The 21,687-nt window shown below is 41.8% G+C and overlaps 1 protein-coding gene across 2 annotated transcripts in view; it reads right to left on the reverse strand.

Annotated features, from left to right (window-relative positions):
* LOC106577131 (probable E3 ubiquitin-protein ligase HECTD2) overlaps positions 1 to 21,329 on the reverse strand; it is a 45,056-nt gene extending 23,727 nt beyond the window's left edge. For both annotated transcript variants that reach the window (XM_014154887.2, XM_045700955.1), the window contains exons 1-14: positions 20,624 to 21,329; positions 15,819 to 15,948; positions 14,514 to 14,652; positions 14,014 to 14,116; positions 11,857 to 11,946; positions 11,626 to 11,690; positions 11,297 to 11,342; positions 9,293 to 9,402; positions 8,833 to 8,981; positions 8,395 to 8,518; positions 7,616 to 7,712; positions 7,362 to 7,469; positions 5,326 to 5,458; positions 4,544 to 4,632 (exon numbers count right to left, since the gene is read on the reverse strand). In XM_014154887.2, the coding sequence (XP_014010362.2) occupies positions 4,544 to 4,632; positions 5,326 to 5,458; positions 7,362 to 7,469; positions 7,616 to 7,712; positions 8,395 to 8,518; positions 8,833 to 8,981; positions 9,293 to 9,402; positions 11,297 to 11,342; positions 11,626 to 11,690; positions 11,857 to 11,946; positions 14,014 to 14,116; positions 14,514 to 14,652; positions 15,819 to 15,948; positions 20,624 to 20,701 (1,461 nt within the window). In that variant the 5' untranslated portion in view covers positions 20,702 to 21,329. The remainder of the gene's footprint in view (positions 1 to 4,543; positions 4,633 to 5,325; positions 5,459 to 7,361; positions 7,470 to 7,615; positions 7,713 to 8,394; positions 8,519 to 8,832; positions 8,982 to 9,292; positions 9,403 to 11,296; positions 11,343 to 11,625; positions 11,691 to 11,856; positions 11,947 to 14,013; positions 14,117 to 14,513; positions 14,653 to 15,818; positions 15,949 to 20,623) is intronic.
* Positions 21,330 to 21,687: the final 358 nt, after the last annotated feature.

The raw sequence follows: 21,687 nt of genomic DNA on the forward strand, positions 1-21,687 counted from the left end.
TAGTTGCCTAGTCTCCATATTGCCTCCAAATGAGGGAGCCACTCTGGATGTATTTCAGAGTTAAAGCCCACACAAAGATCACTTTATAATGTGTTAACTGCAGGTACAGTGGGTGCCTGGATTCAAGAGTACCCACACAAACACACATGTATGCAAACTGCACAGACACGCACAACACTCTAAGACATGCACACATACACACTTTTGTGAACACACTTTCACAGTCACAGAACCATGAGAAATTCAACGGGGTTGCCGTAGTGAAGGTAATACACCGCCACCTACTCTGAAACTCTAATGTCATTGGCTTTCCAAGTACTTCAACAGTTGGAAATCTCACCGTACAATATTAGGCAAAACTGAGGGAAGGAGCTTCACACAACGTTATTTTGGGGAATTTGAGGGCAAAGACCTAATATACTAAACAAAAATATAAAACGCAATATAAAATGTTGGTCCCCCATGTTTCATGAGCTGAAATAAAAGATCCCAGAAATCTTCTATATGCACAAAAAGCTAATTTCTCTCAAATTATGTACACAGATTTGCTTACATCCCTGTTAGTGAGCATTTCTTCTTTGCTAAGATAATCCATCCACATGACAGGTGTGGCATGTCAAGATGCTGATTAATCAGCATGATCATTACACAGGTGAACCTTCTGCTGGGGACAAAATGCCACTAAAATGTGCAGTTGTCACACAACACAATGCCACAGATGTCTCAAGTTGAGGGAGCATGCAATTGGCATGCTGACTGCAGGAATGTCCACCAGAACTGTTGCCAGAGAATTGAATGTTAATTTCTCTACTAAACAAGTATCGGGTGGCCAGTACGTCCAACTGGCCTTACAACCGTAGACCACATGTAACCACGCCAGCCCAGGCTCTCCACATCCAGTTTCTTCACCTGTGGGATCATCTGAGACCAGTCATCCAGACAGCTGATTAAACTGTGGGTTTGCACAACCGAAGAATTTCCGCACAAACTGTCAGAAACAGTCTCAGGGAAGCTCATCTGCATTCTCGTCGTCCTCTCCAGGGACTTGACCTGACTGGAGTTTAAAGTCGTAAATGACTTCGGTGGAAAAATGTTCACCTTCGATGGCCACTGGCACGCTGGAGAAGTGTGCAGTTCATGGATGAATCCTGGTTTCAACTGTACCGTGGGCGAGCGGTTTGCTGTTGTCATCGTTGTGAACAGAGTGCCACATGGTGGCGCTGGGTTTATGGTATGGGCAGGCATAAGCTACGCACAACAAACACAATTGCATTTTATTGATGGGAATTTGAAAGCACAGAGATACCGTGACGAGATCCTGAAGCCCATTGTCGTGACATTCATCTGCAGCCATCACCTCATGTTACAGCATGATAATGCACAGTCCCATGTCGCAAGGATCTGTACACAATTCCTGGAAGATAAAAATGTCCCAGTTCTTCCATGGCCTGCATACACACCAGACATGCCACCCATTGAGCATGTTTGGGATGCTCTGGATCGATGTGTACGACAGCGTGTTCCAGTGCCCGCCAATATCCAGCAACTTCGCACAGCCATTGAACAGGAGTGGGACAACATTCCACATACAACAATCAACTCTATGCGAAGGAGATGTCACGCTGCATGAGGCAAATAGTCACACCAGATACTGACTGGTTTTCTGATCCATGCCGCTACCTTTGCTTTTTCATCTGTGACCAACAGATGAATATCTGTATTCCCAGTCATGCAATCCATAGATTAGGGCCTAATTAATTCATTTCAATTGACTGATTTCCTTATATGAACTGTAATTCAGTAAAATCTTAGACATTTTTGCGTTCATATTTTTGTTCAGTGTGGTCGGCTAAAGGGCTCATACTGAGCTGTATATACTGTGCTTTGAGAGACAGTAGCCTGGAAGGCTATATCAATACAGGAGCTGGTTGTAGATACGCTAACAGACAGACTACTTGACATTATGTCTGTGACAGGGGGCGGTAATCAGAGAGGTAATGCCAAGACAACTGTGTGGCTCATTGCGGTAATGTCAGTGGTCCCATGTGGCTCAGTTGGTAGAGCATGGCGTTTGCAACAAGGGACCCGTTTGAAAAAAGTATACAAATGTATGCTCTCACTATTGTCAGTTGCTCTGGTAAAGAGCGTCTGCTAAATGACTAAAATGTAACATGTAAACTGTCGACCTTCAAATGTCTGTCTCTACAATCTCTCTCTGTCAAAATCTCCCTCCGTCTGAATATCTCTTCCTTTGAACCTTTCCCTGTAGTCTCGTTTTGCAACACGTGTCTCTATCCATCCCATTGCAAGTTAAAGCAATATGCAGGCTCAATTCCAGCACAAGACTACTGCAAAGTGTAAAAACTCCAAACAACATGCACAAAGTAGGAACAGCATGCAGTGTGCACCGTCTCTGCACCGTGCAAAGCACAACTCTAACATCATGGAAATACACTTTCAGTGTAAACAAATCTCAGAGGTAAGTGGCTGTGATCCACCATCCGTATCAAAGTCTGTGAGCTATAAGAGGGTCCTTCCTCATCCATCTGGCTTTTATTTGACAGGCTGCCTTTTACTGCCTTGAGCTCTCGAGTAGGAGAGGGATTCAGAGGCCTCAGATGTAGTCTCAGATCTATAACTCTTGGCCTATTCTGCACGCAGAGACATACAAATGGTATCCATGAGTTCATCTGACTGTGGACAAGTAGAAAAAGGGCTTAATTGTCGAAATCTCACACTATCCCTTTAAATCTCCACCCGGAACAGCCAGAAGAGGACTGGCCACCCCTTGGAGCCTGGTTCCTCTCAAAGTTTCTTCCTATGTTCTTTCCATGACCGCCTGACAGACTGCCAAGACTACGGGAACAGGTTGGCTAATTTAGCACTTAGCTAGCACCCAGCCCCGCTAGGCCACAGACTAATGTTATGTAACACAGAGCTTTGACAAGCACCGGCTCACCTGTAGGTAGGAATAAACTGAATATGATCTACTTCGCAATGTGGTAATACATCACTCCCTTGAAACATACATAAGGGAAAACGTATTCAGTCTATTTCTTTAAAACGTTTTATTGCCATCTCTTGAAAACGCACTAATGCAATTTACTTCAATGAATTGACACCCAATGGCAGTTAATGAAAACAGAGATGGTGCATTACAGAAAGCAGTAACAATTGGACTAGATGTTGACAAAGATATTCAACAAGATCGTCCTCGAGCTCAGAAAATCTAAAGCCGACTTCTTCATTAACGTCATAAATGAGGCGAAAGGTGACTGTAAACTATGTTTTTTCCAAATTTGTTTAAGAGGCATGGGACATTTAAGGGAGATATAAAACTGAAAGTTGATGGAAGATTGGTCGAGGATAGCTACTTCCACTACTTTTAACAATTTCTTTGTTCAGTCTGTACAACACCTGGGGCAAACGTTTACAGTGACAGATTCACTCAAAATGTTTGATATGATTCCAACTACTGAGGTGAAAGTTAACAAAATATTAAATGGATAGTGAGATTTTTCCACTTATCCATGGTTCATCTGACTCTGGGTACCATTTGTATGTCTCTGCATCCAGTTTGAAGGAAGTTGCTAACTAGCGTTGGCGCAATTGCTAACTCGTGTTAGCGCAATGACTGGAAGTTGCGCTAACACTAGTTAGCAATTGCGCCAACGCTAGTTAGCAACTTCCTTCAAACTGGATGCAGAGACATACAAATGGTATGCATGAGAACAAGTGCTTAATTTCCTAAAATCTCACACTAACAGCACTAACACCACCACACCCATGGATTCCATTTCTGTATCGACAGTGTCTTCTTCAGCCACTACAACCCAGTAGATCAAGTCAAGAGAGGACAATTCTAGGTCAAAGTTTGCAAGTCATGAGTACTCCATGAGGGCTTAAGAGACAAAGGACGACTATCTACAGATAAAGGATATTGCCCACTCCAGGCTGTTTACAATATAAGTATATGTAATAAATATGTATAACTATATATAACTAAAACACAACAGGTTTAACATTCATAGATAAATAGGAATGTACAGTGGGTTAAGTGAGGACAAGTTGTCAGATTACGTTGGCTTACACTGACATGACATATGAATGTAACGGCATTACTAGGTCAATATGATGATTAGGTGGCCGCTGGCATCCTAACATATAGACAGACCAGCTGTCCAGATCAGCTTTATCTCAGGAGTGTTAGGAATGTTATGTTCAGTGGTTTGAAATGTTACTTTTTCGTATCTCTTACTTATTGAACGCAGGAAACAACCTCATGCTTAACATTATATCATGAAGATTCTGTCTCGCAAAAGGGGTTTACATCATTCAGTGAACATATCATCTAAGTCCTATTAAATATAGATAATAAGCATATATTGCAATAGTTAGACTGATTTATAGCATCGCAAATACATGAAGTATCAGTTTCTCCAGTGTGGGTTTCCAGCACTGCCTCATCTGTGTGTGTGGTGCAGATTGCTGCATATCTGAAACCGTTGACACAGTAATTCCTGGGTTAGGAATGAAAGGATACAGTCCCGACCAATTGAAACTCTGAGTAGTTGTCACATTTCCAGCTGCTGAACCAATGACAACGGGAATCCTTCAAGTAGGTGAACATGCCTGAAAAAACAAAACAAGTTTGATATATAATCCAGTGAAAGGAGCATAAATGGGACTGGGAAAACCCCTCCACAGGCCTAATGTAACACAAACGTCTGTTCAATGTCTAGTCTAATAATATTATATATAGTAGTATTCTAAAAGTTGACCGAAAACATTCCCAGGTGCATTCAACAGTTTCCTTAACCAGATGAAAACTCTGACCTTCAAACATGAAACATTATTGTGCCCTTTATAGCTGGGCTATGAAAAGCTGACAAACAAAAAGCTAACATTAACTTTCTGACAAGAAAAAAAAAACTTGAGTGTAGATGGGTTGGTTCGCGTTTTTAATGAGCGGGCACAGTTTTCATACAGTCTAGGCAAGCAGCCCACATCTCTGAAAATGTATCTATGGAAAGAATAACTGGGCTTGGAGGACAGAGAGACTCAATGACTCCAAAAGCAACAAGCTCACGCCAGTGTTTCACAGTTATTAGGTTTTTATTGGCAGTGTGAGAATGGCTTTATGGCTAATATTCTAATTCTGCTGAGATTTCAATAAAAGCTGATTTGCTTTCCATTTCTTCCAGTATCTCAAATGAGAGGGAGAAACATTTGATGAATCTTGCATGGGTTTTAAGCAATATATGGATTCTATGTGAAAGTTGCTAATTGAGGCCAATATATTCTGTCCTGCATTCCATGTCTCACCATAGTCAGTGTGGAAAATCTGTCGAACCAGCAGCAGGAACCACTCCTTGGTGAGGCCGCCCATGTCGAGCCCCGCCTCTCCTACGAAAGTGACCTTGAGCTTTTTCTTCAGGTCTGCTCTCTTCCTGCTCAGCTGGACAAGGCGAGGGAGGGGTAGAGGGGGAGGGGAGTAGGGGAGAAACAAACCCTGCGTTTTACGGCCAGGACAGTTTTCCAAATCAAGCCGTGGTGACAGAACCTCCAGAGCAAAATACCAGATGGGCTTTAGAGGGGGAGGCAATGGGTCCACTAACGGCTCTGTGCTGTAGTGTTATGTGGTTTCTGTCACCATTAGAACCAGATAACTTCATAAAGAGGAAATGTGTATATATATATATATATATATATATATATATACACACACACACACACACACACACACACACACACACACACACACACACACACACACAGTTGAAGTCGGAAGTTTACATACACCTTAGCCAAATACATTTAAACTCAGTTTAACCCTAGTAAATATTCCCTGTCTTAGGTCAGTTAGGATCACCACTTTATTTTAAGAATGTGAAATGTCAGAATAATAGTAGAGAGAATCATCTTTTTCAGCTTTTATTTCTTCCATCACATTCCCAGTGGGTCAGAAGTTGACATACACTCAATTAGTATTTTGTAGCATTGCCTTTAAATTGTTTAACTTGGTTCAAATGTTTCGGGTAGCGTTCCACAAGCTTCCCACAATAAGTTGGGTGAATTTTGGCCCATTCCTCCTGACTGAGATGGTGTAGCTGAGTTAGGATTGTAGGCCTCTTTGCTCGCATACACTTTTTCAGTTCTGCCCACAAATTCTCTATAAGATTGAAGTCAGGGCTTTGTGATGGCCACTCCAATACCTTGACTTTGTTGTCCTTAAGCATTTTGCCACAACTTTGGAAGTATGTTTGGGGTCATTGTCCATTTGGAAGACCCATTTGCAACCAAGCTTTAATTTCCTGACTGATGTCTTGAGATGTTGCTTCAATATATCCACATAATTTTCCCTTTCCTAATGATGCCATCTATTTTGTGAAGTGCATCAGTACCTCCTGCAGCAATGCATCCCCACAACGTGATGCTGTGCTTCACGGTTGGGATGGTGTTCTGTGGCTTGCAAGCCTCCCCCTTTTTCCTCCAAACATAACGATGGTAATTATGGCCAAACAGTTCTATTGTTGTTTCATCGGATCAGAGGACATTTCTCCAAAAAGTACGATCTTTGTCCCCATGTGCAGTTGCAAACCGTAGTCTGGCTTTTGTATGGCAGTTTTGGAAAAGTGGCTTCTTCCTTGCCGAGCGGTCTTTCAGGTTATGGCGATATAGGACTCGTTTTACTGTGGATATAGATACTTTTGTACCCGTTTCCTCCAGCATCTTCACAAGGTCCTTTGCTGTTGTTCTGGGATTGATTTGCACTTTTCGCACCAAAGTACGTTCATCTTTAGGATGAGATACCTGAGCGGTATGACAGCTTTTTTCTGAGGTCCTGGATGATTTCTTTTGATTTTCCCATGATGTCAAGCAAAGAGGCACTGAGTTCGAAGGTTGGCCTTGAAATACATCCACAGGTACACCTCCAATTGACTCAAATGATGTCAATTAGCCTATAAGAAGCTTCTAAAGCCATGACATCATTTTCTGGAATTTTCCAAGCTGTTTAAAGGCACAGTCAATGTAGTGTATGTAAACTTCTGACTGAATTGTGATACTGTGAATTATAAGTGAAATAATCTGTCTGTAAACAATTGTTGGAAAATTACTTGTGTCATGCACAAAGTAGATGTCCTAACCGACTTGCCAAAACTATAGTTTGTTAACAAGAAATTTGTGGAGTGATTAAAAATTAGTTTTAATGACTTCAACCTAAGTGTATGCAAACTTCCGACTTCAACTGATATATAAAGAGATATATATATAAAGATATATATATATTTTTTTTTTACTGAGGACAGTGTTTTAACAACGTCTCGACCACACCCAACGCTTGTTGCGTTAGGTCTTACCTCATCCAATGAGTCGCTGAGTAGCTGGGCTCGTCGTACGTTGATGTTGAGGAACAACAGGTTCATGTCCACTCTCTGCCTGCGAGAGACCTTGTTCACCAGGCTTTGCTGTAGAGAGAGAAAAAACACATAACGAAAAGGTTTTAATATGAATGCAGGTCACTGTACACCATATGCATCTCAGTTCATGCACAGCTCAGGGACAACTGTGTTGATAGAGGAAAGTTGACCGAAGATAATAGGCTGTGTCTCACTCTGGCCATGCTTATCATCTGCTGTTCTGAGTCTCTCTGGATGATGGCTTTCTTCACCACCGTTGACAGGATAAATGGGAACTGGCAGAAAGAGAACCTGAGGAGGAGAAGATAGGAAGAAGAAAATGCACTTGGGAAGAAGATGATAAAATATGGACGCAGGAGGATTTCCGTAAAGAGGAAGAGAGTAGCCCACAGTCTCTGGACTGCTCCACAATCAGTTCCATCTTTAGAAAGAGGAATCATTGTGCAATATCCTTCTCTCTCCATAATATGTGTCCCTTGACGGTCACACCATATGGAGGCGTGATGTGCTTTGTTTTGAGTTTCGGCTCTGACTCACAGAGCTGTTCCACTGAGGGTTGTCACAGCGAGAGGAGAGCTGGGGAAAGCTATCCTTCAGTAGCGCTGCATTCGCACTTTTAGCTGTTCATATGATGTATGGCACACAAGAGGGAGCTGTATCATCAAAAACTTGGAATGGACACACAGGGAGAAAGGAAAAACATGTGCAGCTTATGAGAAGTATATCTAATGTACCGTGTGTTCTGCTCTCAGTACCATGTGCTGTCAATCACTGGCTGATATGGGAAATGGGAAAACGACATGCTGTGGTTTACAATTTTCCCAGCAGGACTTCCTAACTACGTTCAGAATTGGAAGAAGTTTAACCAATAAGTTATGGCCTATAAGAAGGGCTCAGAAAATGTCCTGGTCAGGAAAAACACTGGACCCTGAATATGGGATCCGAGTGTTGATCCTGTAAACTAGGGACTCACTTGTTGGAGTTGCCGTGGCTCTGCCAGGTGCGGTACTGCTCCATGATGTCGATGTGGTCCAAGGTGATGTTGTAGAAGTCCGTGAAGGACATGATAGGAGGCGTGGATATGCTGTTAGCTGCATCTGGTGGGGACAGGGTATACAAGGGCATTAGAGTTTATCTACACATGTCTAAAAGACTTTACACCCGAGATAGAATCTAGGTAGAGATTCTATATGCATGAAAAAACACCATCCTGACAGCACCTGAACCTACAGCCTCCCTTGAACAATGACACTATCACTTTGTCTCTGGTATGTGTATCAGGATTAACAGCACATACTGGATAACACAAGGCTCATATTGTAGCACTGTGGGGTTACCCAGAATCCACTGAACAGCTCCAGGGGTACACCGGGTAAAATACCCTGTTCCTGATGTTGTGGACATGACTTACTGAAGAGGGCGAGGACCTTGGTGGCAGCAGGGATCCACCAGGAGCACCTGGTCAGAGGGGGCAGTTCATCAGGAGGAGCAGGTAACAGACGAGTGGAGATGAAGTGAAGAAAACGCTCCACCAGCTGCCTGAAACGCCTTGGAGACAGTCTGGGGAGGGGCGAGGAACAGGAAGTGTTACACGCAAACACACACTACGTTTAGGTTACCACAGGCCATAGTGAACTTTAGGTAGTGTTTGGGTGTGACAGCGTGCAGGGAGAGACTGTGTAACGCCTACTCAAACTGGATACAGGCTGGGTGTTAGTCACCTCTATGAAGATCAAATACTTCACTACTCAACCCCTATTCATAACTGCGGGCTGTGTTACTGTGAAACAAACACATGGTTTATAGTAATAAATGTTTTATAATCCATGCATGGGTGAGGCTTTAAGACACACTTTGCAGACTGCACTTACTTTTTAAACCAGTGCACTAGGAAATGGTGGTCAGCCTCGGACAGGGCAGCTATCTGTCTCAGTAGGTGGGCATAGATCACATAGGTACTGGTGCTGGAATACTGAGGATTCTAGAAAACAAATAAACACATGTCATCTGTACAAAAAATTCAGAATGTACTGCAAAATTGCCTTGCACCAATACAGAGAAAAGAGAGGCAAGAGAAAGCTTTAAAAGCTGACTATGGTCCAGTCTATTTAATCGGTTTCTATGCACTGAACTTCAGCGAAAACCATAAAACATTCAGCCTCTCCGAAAGAACAGTATCACACAGGAAACCGACATTCCAGCAATCCAGGATGACCTCACCCAGTCTCCATGGAGAACAAGGAACATGACATCAGGGATCTGGCTGATCAGACGTGTGCTGTGTATCTCCCAGTCAAACATCCACCCACATTCTTTACACGAACGTGTAACAAGAGAATAGGCCTACACTTATATACAGGAAATTGAACACAAAACAGAATTTCTATAGCCTATCTTGTTTACAATTGTCCTACACTGTTAGTTACAGCAAGTACAGACTTACTCAGAGTATTTCAATTAATGACAACATTAGCATTTTCCCTAGACGGACTAGGGTTACTAGATTTTATGTGAAGTGACACAGGTGAAGTGAAATCAACGACTCTACTCACACAGCTAGCTCGGGGCACAGAGAGTAGTTGTTGCTGCTGCTGTGGACTGACATACGACTGGAGTCAATGGGGTGTATGGAGAGGGAGGAGGCCTAAGGATTCCAGCCTGTCTTGCTTAACCTGGCCACTGTACTGTACAGCTAGGCATTAGACCAACAGACAGAACTACTGCTGCAGTAAAAAGTGCCCAGGTGTCAGAAGAACAGAGACACAGTGTACTGTTGGAATAGAAGAACATCCACTGCCACAACACAATGAAACAAGACACACTGAACCAGCAAAACGCACTACCATCTGATATAAGCATCTAGACATCAGACCAAAACCAATAACTACTGTCTCTCTATGAAAAACACAGACACTTAGACCACCAAAACAAACAGAGACTCACTGCACTACAGCCAGAACTATCTTCAAACTGACGTGAGAGCAGAAAGAAGTCCTGCCACTGAATCCAATGAGCCAGAACGGCTGCCTCTGTATCACTTCACATGCGACTGCAGTGGGATAGAATATTACAGGGGCTAGAGTACCACAGGAGCTAGAGTACTACAGGGGCTAGTGTACTACAGGGGCTAGAGTACTACAGGAGCTAGAGTACCACAGGAGCTAGAGTACCACAGGGGCTAGAGTACCACAGGGGCTAGAGTACCACAGGGGCTAGAGTACCACAGGGGCTAGAGTACCACAGGGGCTAGAGTACTACAGGGGCTAGAGTACCACAGGGGCTAGAGTACCACAGGAGCTAGAGTACTACAGGGGCTAGAGTACCACAGGGGCTAGAGTACTACAGGGGCTAGATTACCACAGGGGCTAGATTACCACAGGGGCTAGAGTACTACAGGGGCTAGAGTACCACAGGGGCTAGAATACCACAGGGGCTAGAATACTACAGGGGCTAGAATACTACAGGGGCTAGAATACCACAGGGGCTAGAATACTACAGAGGCTAGAATACTACAGAGGCTAGAATACCGCAGGGGATATGGGACCCTAACAGTCCCTTTAAGCCTGTGGCAGTGGTGGTTTGGAAAGCACAAAATAACCCACTTTCCACAGGAAATGACAGGGATTAATGGAAACCAAAAATCTGATGACGGGAGCATTATAGCCATTTATTTCTGTCCTGAAATTAACTGTTTAACAAAATGGGGATTTACTGAGCATTTGCACCAATCCAAGCTTTTTCACAAGGTAATTGAACACAAAAGACAAAGCATCAAACAGAAAACATTATTTATACATTATAAAATTAAACTTTTACAAACAAAATGTACTGGTGCATGTATTTAGTAAGATGTTAGCTTAAGGAGTAAATGTTACCTGAACTAAGATGAAGTATGCCCTCAGGTCATCTTTCGTTCTGGGACTGAAAACACAACACATCGTTTTCAGTGAAAGGAGGAAATCAAAATGTATACAGTCAGCCTAATGAGACATCATATTTCATTATTTAGGCTACCCCAAATTAGCACAATGTGGCAACAAATTTGAAAATAAATGTTGTGTTTAATTAGATGCCCAACTGTATGAATGTAATTTAGTTCTCATAAGCAATGCTCTATTTATGGTAAATGGTTGCTGCAGCGTAACAACAGGTAGCATAGTAACAGTAAATGGTAGTAGAGGTATAAATTGAAAGCAGCACTCACCCTTTCCACTCTCTCAATAGGCTGTTAATGATTCCCTTCAACACTGATTTCTGGATGTCTTGGGGCTAAAACCACACAAACAAACATGAGTTAACCTCTAAATCGGATGAATATGACCCAAATTCTGCTAGTTTCAGGAAGCACTTTCATGGTAAAAAATCTGAATAGGACTTCATTTGTTTTGTCATACGATATCCTTTTCCATAGAAAGGTCATGTTGGCAGTACTTACTGTGCAGAGTAAAGCATCATAAACAGCATTCAAATATTTTGAGTTGACTCCAGAATCCTCGGTTGTGTTAAATGGGGCGTTAGCTTCTCTCTAAGAAAGGAGGAAAAGGAGGGGAAAATTGTACTTTTCTCATTGTTAAAATGTTTTTATTTCAGGCCTTTTTAACAACAGCTCAAACAACAGGTACTTGCTACAGCCAAACCCTGGGCTTGTCTGCAGTGAGGACATATAGTGTGTGTGTGTGTGTGTGTGTGTGTGTGTGTGTGTGTGTGTGTGTGTGTGTGTGTGTTGAACAATGGTGGTGTGTGTTGAACCATTCTTGCTCGATGCCAACAAAACAAGGTTCAGACCTTATAAGTGCATTTGGAAAGTATTCTGACCCTTCCCTTTTTCCACATTTTGTTACATTACAGCCTCATTCTAAAATGGATTAAAAATGATTTTTTTTCTCCACATCAATCTAAAAACAATACCCCATTAGGACAAAGCAAAAACAGGAATGTAGACATTTCTGCCAATATATAAAAAATTTAAAAACACCCTTTGCTATGAGACTCGAAATTGAGCTCAGGTGCCATTGATCATCCTTGAGATGTTTCTACAACTTGATTGGAGTCGATCTGTGGTAAATCCAACTGATTGGAGATGATTTGGAAAGGCACACACCTGTCTATATAAAGGTCCCACAGTTGACAGTGCATGTCAGAGCAAAACCCAAGCCATGAGGTCGAGGGAATTGTCTGTAGAGCTCTGAGACAAGATTGTGTCCAGGCACATATCTAAGGAAGGGCACCAAAACATTTCTGCAGCATTGAAGGTCCCCAAGAACACAGTGGCCTCCATCATTCTTAAATAGAAGAAGTTTGGAACCACCAAGAAAGACTCTTCCCTAGAGCTGGCCACCCAGCCAAAGTGAACAATCAGGGGGAGAAGGGTCTTGGTCAGGGAGGTGACCAAGAACCCGATAGTGACTCTGACAGAGCTCCAGAGTTCCTCTGTGGACATGGGAGAACCTTCCAGAAGGACAACCATCTCTGCAGCACTCCACCAATCAGGCCTTTATGGTAGAGTGGCCAGACAGAACCCACTCCTCAGTAAAAGGCACATGACAGCCCGCTTGGAGTTTGCCCTTAAGACACCTAAAGGACTCTCAGACATGAGAAACAAGATTCTCTGGTCTGATGAAACCAAGATTGAACTCTTTGGCCTGAATGCCAAGCATCACATCTGGACGAAACCTGGCACCATCCCTACGGTGAAGAATGGTGGTGGCAGCATCATGCTGTGGGGACGTTTTTCAGTGGCAGGGACTGTGAGACTAGTCAGGATCGAAGGAAAGAATAACAGAGCAAAGTACAGAGAGATCATTGATGAAAACCTGCTCCAGAGCGCTCAGGACGTCAGACTGGGGTGAAGGTTCACCTTCCAACAGGACAATGACCCTAAGCACACAGCCAATACAACGCAGGAGTGGTTTCAGGACCAGTCTCTGAATGTCCTTGAGTGACCCAGCCAGAGCCTGGACTTGAACCCGATCGAACATCTCTGGAGAGACCTGAAAATAGCTGTGCAGCGACACTCCCCATCCAACCTGACAGAGCTTGAGAGGATTTTCAGAGAAGAATGGGAGAAACTCCCAAAATACAGGTGTGCCAAGCTTTTAGCGTCATACATAAGACGACTCGAGGCTGTAATCGCTGCCAAAGGTGCTTTAACAAAGTACTGAGTAAACAGTCTGAATTCTTATGTAAATATGATATTTCTGGATTTTCTTTTTTATAAATTTGCAAAAAAGCAGCTTTTGTTTTGTCATTAAGGGGTATTGTGTGTAGATTGATGATGAGTTAAAAAAAAAAAAAAAAAGTAGAATAAGGCTGGAACGTAATAAAATTTGGAAGAAGTCAAGGTCAGTACTTTCCGAATGCAGCTTTTCTCTCTTATGCACCGTTGGTTTCCTCATGAATAACACTTTCCAGAACACATGCTCTGCATGCTTTCCTTAAGAGAATTCACAATGGAGAAAGAGGTGCTGCAAATATCAATAATTTAATACGAGGAACTAAACCAAAGGGTTTAGAATATTCTAAAATTGATAAGGTATGTTTGGGGAAAGCATAACTCACAACATAATAACAAAATGCCTGCATGAGCCATTACCTTGAAGGCAGCATTGATCTCGAGAAAGGAGTCAAAGGTGGTTAGGTAGAAATCCCTCACATCTCTCCAGTCCCCTGAGGTTGTGGCTCGCTCCATGTCTTCCCTGCAACACAGAGGAAAGAATCCATCAATAAATCACTGTCACAGCGAATCATAGCCCAGTGAGCAAAAACTGGTTGAATCAACGTTGTTTCCACATCAATTCAACAAATAAATGTAATGTGTTGATGTTGAATCAACATGGAAAACTGATTGGATTTGCAAACAGTCATCAACATAAGGGAAATGTTTAAAGAAAATTCACCCAACTTTTAACCTAAATCCAATGACATGATGTTATTTCATGTTGAATTTACGTTAGTTGACAACTACCAAATTTAAATCAAAACAAGACGTTGAAATGACGTCTGTGGCCAGTGGGAAGTCGTGACGATCATAAGGAATGCTGCTCACTGTTACAAGGTCAAATGGAGGTCATGGGGAGAGGTGGTGTTACTCACTGGAACTCTTTGATGGTCTTAGTGCGGAGGGGGATGACAGGTTCAGAGGGGAACGGGGCCTTCAGCTCGGGGGGAAGTGTGTCGATGGAGATCCTCTGTTTCTGCCTCACATCACTGCAAATAGGAGGTAGCTCCCTCCCTGGGAAATTACAAGACCCACATATTTAGTTCCCTTTACACAGAGTATCATACACATGACTATTGTGTACTGTGGCAGATATGTAAATATATTTTTTACTGCTTGCAAAGACGACATACATAGCTTCCACAATGGACATGATTCACAAGGCTTTGATTGCGAGATCCTTAGATTGCGACTTGCTCAGACTGGCTTCACTAACAACACTAATTAAACTCAACCCAATCAGTCTGTAATCACATAGTACATTCACTGCATGACCTTAGTTAACCAACACTGACTTTCCGTTAAGTATGGACACATTATTGTCTCTACCAATCTTTTTCAGGACCTAACAGGCCAAGAAAACAGTGTATTCAGACTAATGACAGCATTCTCACAAGAAGACACAATGAAGTTGTTAAACTATTTCTGATGGCTGTTGCCAGGTCATGACAATTGATGACGTCCATCATTACCTCAGATAGCTGACCCATCTCATCTCATCCTATTCATGTTGCCCATGCTTTTGTTTTCCTATCAAAACCCTTTTATGCATAGAAATCTCATTTGAAGATCAGAAGAAGAAAATCTTAAACTCTGCCAAATATCATGTATTTATTTACATTGGTAGCAGAGTTTACATTTTTGTGAGGTTACACAAATATCAAGTGATGGAACATATTGATTGCATAAACGGCAGAGCAATCATATAGTTTGTGCATAACAATAAATCAGGCAAGGAATCTAAACAACTACATTTGACATGACAAATGCTTGGAAATGCTTTCTTGCTGCACGGTTACTCTCCACCAACATGTATACGCCATGAAAATAAGCCTTCATATGGCTTTCATTTGACAGAGATGTTCGCATAATTATTTTGGCATCAGTAGCAGCGGTGACTAAATAGATTTAGAGTGTGCACTGCAGGCCTGACAACTGTTCTTTAATATACTGTCATTTTTTCATTTAACTAAATAAACAATGTCTCCTTTGCTGTACAGTGGTGAGTGACATATCATTGTATCCAGTGGAGAGACCAGCTTCTGTGTGAGTATAGGGAAGCCCATCAGGAATCTGGTGGGAAAGAGGAGAGATTCTTGTAGGATACGCGAGGGCTACGTTTCTCCAGTGTCTTTGTAGACCACCACAGTGTGTGAATCTGCCCTGTGTTGTTAACTCACCATGTCGTCCACCTGGTAGACACTGGTTTGTGCCCACGCTGAACCGGCCTCCCGTCTCCCTCCGCTGGTTAAGGGAGGAGATGAACGTGCTGAGGGAGGGAAAGGGATGTTTCGCACCACGCCCCAAATCCTGTCACAATAAGATGACATCATTATGGGAGGAAAACTGAAAACAATGTACAGTTGTGTCTTATGTATGTATGTATGTATGTATGCCTGTGTGTTCTTGTAGTGGGCTCAGAGTTCAAAGGGCCTTTGAGTCTTACACTTTAACAGCTATGGAGTCATGGAACTCCTGCTACAGTTTGTACTGTTGGGAAATGTTTCATATAGGAATTAGAGGTTAACTTTGCTCCAGAATTATGATTTTTTAATTTTACCTTTATTTAACTAGGCAAGTCAGTTAAGAACAAATTCTTATTTTCAATAACAGCCTAGGAACAGTGGGTTAACTGCCTTGTTCAGGGGCAGAATTACAGATTTTACCTTGTCAGCTCGTGGATTCGATCTTGCAACCTTTCGGTTACTAGTCCAACGCTCTAACCACAAGGCTACCTGACTTTGTCATGGTGACAGGCGTGCTCAAGTTCAAGCTCTGCTCTCCATTGTGTGCACTTGAATTAAAGGCCCAATACAGCCATTTTTATTTTAATATGAAATAATTTCTGGGTAACTAGGTACCTTACTGTAATATTGTTCCATTAAAATAGTCAAAAAGAAACTAAAATAGCTTTTTAGCAAAAAACACTTTCTCAAGCAATCATTTTTCTAGGACTGTTTGGTAGTAGTCTGAGTGAGGGGCCTAAGGGAGTGAAAACTAGCTGTTATTGGTAGAGAGGTTTAGAACTCTTTGTTATTGGTCTATTAACTTATAATGCCTGGTGATGTCCACCCATGCAAAACCTGCTGATTAGAAGATCCAGTGTAAATTGTATTTTAAACCAGCAAATATCAGGAAATAACACTGATAAAAAAAGTCACGCTTTTACAGTGTTAGTGTCATCAGCTGTTGTACAATATGATACAAAACACAGGAAAAACGATTTTGACTGCACTGGGCCTTTAAGTCTGATTTGCCCCCACTTTCTTAATAATTGAATGTCTGAATCATGAGCTCTGTTGCTATTAAACTTCCGTCTTGTCATTAGCCTATGTTTGTTAATCAAGTGAAGTTATTTTCCTTCAGTTTGTGCATTTATTTAGGTTGATTACTGTGTGTGTTCTTGTTTGTTGCTGCTTCTCAGAGCTCCAATTGGACACGCGAACATGTAAGTGTACACACACCTATGAATGTGATGCCATGATAGACTAGTTAGTCTGCTTTTAGAGTTTTCTATAGCCACTGTGTTGGCTAAATGATTGATTTCAACCAGTTGTGCACCACTGCTCATTATGGCTATGTTTTAGCCCAGGAAGTGGCACAAGGTATTTGTACCTGGCTCTGCCAGTGTTCTGTAAACTCTGTTGGGGAGAGTGTCCCCATGTGGTTAGGTTGTACCCCTCGCCTCCTCAATTTCTTGTTAGAAGTTTATTTATTTATTTAGTCATAATTTGTTTGTTTTTGTAAGTCCATTTTTGCCAACATTATTTATCCTAACCACTGCTATTACTGCTACCGTTATTTTGTGAATAAAAAAAGATTTGCACTTTATCCTTTGCCAGAGGAAACCCTATTAGGCCCACACATTGGACTCATGAATCAACATGAATCATAGGGACAGAAAACCATATCATATAATTGGCGTTTATTTCATTCAGTTAAGTGGCACACGTGATTTTTCCACCCAAGGTGAATCCAACAACCAGTTTAGAAAATATATATGATGTCAATTTCCTATTTCTTGCTGCTGCTCTCACCAATGCCTATAGCCAACTGTTCCGGTAGCACAGACAGCAAGGTGAGGTCTCCTAGCAGCAGAGAGCAGACAGGGTGGGAGGTAGGAACTGAGTGCAGTGGACAGATTGAGAGAGAGGAGGGCCAACTAACAGCATATGCACAGCAGCAGGTCCTGACACCTTAAAACTCTCCACCGAACGAAGAGGAGGGGGAGAAAACACGTCTTACAGATGACATGGAGAGAGGGAGAGAGAGAGGGAGAGGGACTTCTCAAGTCCAGACAATCCTAATGAGATCACTGAGATTAGAATTACATCCATAAAGATCTTCCCTGATTATGCCATTAGCACTCCACATGGAGTTACTCTGATACAGACAGTAATATTGTCTCCAATGTCTCATATTTTAAAAATTATTGTTTAGCACAATTTCAAAAACATGTCAGTTTGTGCTAATCAAACTGACATCTATAAAAAAAATACACCTCAGTGGAATATGGTAGATGCTTAATTTCAGAGGGATAAAAGATATCTCCTCCCCCTTATCCCATTGTCTAATTCGATCCAATGGATTCTATTCAACATTCGTGTGTACAAAAGGGCAGATCAAACAAACTCTTCATCTGAGACACAGACAGGAACAATATCTCCAAACAGCACACCCCATTAACATACAAAAAGAGGCTGCCACACAGAGATACACCTAGTGTGTATTATCTCTCCATCTCTCATATTAAAACGCTCTTAAAGAAGTATGCATTTACATTTGTACATTCTAGTCATTTAGCAGACACTCTTATCCAGAGAGACTTACAGTACTTAGTGTTAAGACTTTATTTATTTTGTACTGGTCCCCCATGTGAATCAAACCCACAACCCTGGCACTGTAAGCGTCACGCTCTACCAACTGAGCTACACGGGACACCCTCTTAAAGAAAAGAAGAACAGTACGCGCATGCACACCACACATACATTAGACACACACCAACCTTTCAGTTGATTTTAGAGTTGTAGTTTACCCATTGCTCATAATAAGGTCACATTTTTCTCCTAACAACATTAATAACCAGAAATGCCTATAACTTCTGGGTTATACTTTCCATGCGTTCGAAATAACTGCTTAGTTTGTTTAAACTTTATTAGTGTTGCTTTAAGTGTGCGTTTGGTATTTAAAAAAATCAGTTAAACATTTCCTTTCCCAAGCGGACTCAGAGGATCTAATAATGTTTTTGTTTACGGAGGAAAAACAGGAATAATGTGTTATTTATAGTGAGGCGAGACACACGAGGCAGTCGCTGTGTTCAGCATAATGTGTAATGACACACAGGGCCAGGCTGGGCTGGACTTTGTGTGTGTGTGTGTGTGTGTGTGTGTGTGTGTGTGTGTGTGTGTGTGTGACAGATATAACAGCATTACGACATTTCCAGATATTAGGCCTAGATTCGTCTGAAAATGATGATGTGACACAATAACACATACTGTATCACGGGCTAAGCAATTCTTGGTGTGGCTCCTCTCCTCTGAATTACAGAATTGTTCTTTATATTACAACCCTAACTTCTGGATAAAAACATCACTCTCCTCTTTCCTCTTCTCCTCCCTCCTCGACCACTCCTATCCTTCTATTCTGTTATTCATGGCTGTGCCAAAATGCAGCACTTTATGAGAGAATAACAGTCTGTGTCTGTGGAAAAGTCTGCCTCACTCCTAAATCTCTTCCCATGTTGCTCTTCCAGGACGTTTACTATCTACATCACCACAATGATGCTACCGTGTGATGAGTGTGTTGGTGGGAATGTGTGTGTGTGTGTGGGTGGGTGAGAGAGGGGGAGAAAGAAAGAGAGAGCAAGAGAGCGAGAAGCAGCATTATGACATTTCCAGACATTATGCCTACAATAGTATGAAAAATGATGGGTTCCATATTGGATAGTTAAAGGGGAAATCCGCAGTCAAAACAATAACAAAGCGGTCCCACCCGCCTCTGCACGGTAAAAAGTTGAGGGATTGGCCTGGAGAAATCTAACCACTCTTAAATACATAGACAAAGCTTTTGATGCAAGGACTGACCATCCAAGATACAAAAAGTATAGTTAAGCATTTGTTTGTTTACATTTACAATGTTTACAAACATTGGATTCAAACAAGCTTATATTTTGGGTTCTGATGGGGTATGACAGTTCAACTAAGCTCATGAGGAATTTACAAGTTATATTCTTCAAGAATCAATTCATTTATAAGTCCAAAAACTGATGTAGCAACTGCAGATTGCCCCTTTAAAAAAACTCTTCCAATGTTCCTCTTTTGAGGGGGACTGTTGGGGAACAAATGTCAATGCTTTTTCCAATGACAAATATCCTGGTTCACCGAACTGTGTGGATTATTGGTATAGGTCCTATTCTGATACTTTAAGTCCTTGAGTCCACTTACTTTGTGAATTAATTCACTAAGCGTCTTGTTCCATAGGAGAATTAAGCAATAAGGCCTGAGGAGGTGTGGTATATGGCCCATATACCACGGCTAAGGGCTGTTCTTTTTCACGACGCAATGCGGAGTGCCTGGACACAGCCCTTAGTCGTGGAATATGGGCCATATATCACAACCCCCAAGATGCCTTATTACTATTATAAACTGGTTACCAACATAATTAGAGCAGTAAAAATATATTTTTTGTCATACCCCTGAATACGCTGTCAGCCAATCAGCATTCAGGGCTCGAACCACCCAGTTTATAATGCCATTTACAGTAGGGATGCTTACAATAACAAATTATAATAGTAGCCCATACTGCAAAATAAATACTGCACATTGATTGACTGGGCCAGTTCAGGAATGTCTTTAGGATGAAGTTGAATAAAGGAAATATTGTGTAAGAAAAAAACATTACAGAAAAGAGCTCAAATAATTAACTATATTTTACAGCAACAAGTTGTAAGCATTTTCTGATTGAATGTAAACAATTTTGCACTTACCATAGTTGGTGACGTATGGCATATTGGAGGGAGCTTTTCCCTTTCCACCTCCGATTGCGCATAATTCTCTTCATTCATTATAGTGTGAGCTTTTTTTTTTAAGAGACAGTTATTTATTGCACTACAATGAGTCTACGGAGACGTTTACGCGTTACCTCGCTGTCGAAGAATAGACATAATATTGCAGGTCTCTATCAAAGGATATCGTCCACTATATTGTCAGGTTCAGGAGATTCATATTGGTCCACCGTCGTCACAGTTTCTCTGGCAGGTGGGCTCATGCGCAACCTGTCACTAACAAACTGTTGCTGCACGCAAATTCCAGAATTTTGCATGAAAAGAGCATTATTTATAAGAGAGCATTATTTATAAGAACTACGGTACCGTTATACTTTTTGTAGTTACCTGTTACTTTCAATAATCATATTTTCCTCTTACGGTGCGTTTTTTAGCATCTCTTTGGAAGGCAGCACCGCTGTAAACTGGCGCCATGTTGTTAGAAGGCGGTGCATGGAAACGAGCTTGGAAACGGAGGCAGTCTCCAAGATGAGACATCCTGCGTCATCGGGGCAATTTAACTAACATCCATAATTAGAGAAATAACCTAGATATTTGCGCCCTAAAAGTCATACCCTATTAATGGGATATTTAATTCGTGGCGCTCTGGGAAGTCCTGAATATGCCAGTTTCGCAGCAGTTTGCAGAACTCCCCTACCCAGCTAACAACAAACGTTTCCACAACTTTAGTAAAGTGTTCCCTTAAGAGTCTCATTAGGTCATTAACTAACGTTTTCATAGGAATGTTCCTGTGACGTGCAAGGATTGTTTCCAAGAGACCATTCCCTTAAAATAGAACTTACCCAGAACGTGGTTACCAATTTGTCAGATATTAAGATATTGTTGAAGACACGTGTCATGGGAACATGGCAAGAACATACATTTTTCCAGTTTTCTGTGGGTTAGGAGAACATTCCATCAACAGCCCACCAAACATTCACAGAAAATGGTTGCCATCTTCTCAGAATATTAATATATCAATGTTCTAGGCAAGTTTCATGGTAAAG

Source organism: Salmo salar, chromosome ssa18, assembly GCF_905237065.1.
Source record: "Salmo salar chromosome ssa18, Ssal_v3.1, whole genome shotgun sequence".
Taxonomy (NCBI): domain Eukaryota; kingdom Metazoa; phylum Chordata; class Actinopteri; order Salmoniformes; family Salmonidae; genus Salmo; species Salmo salar.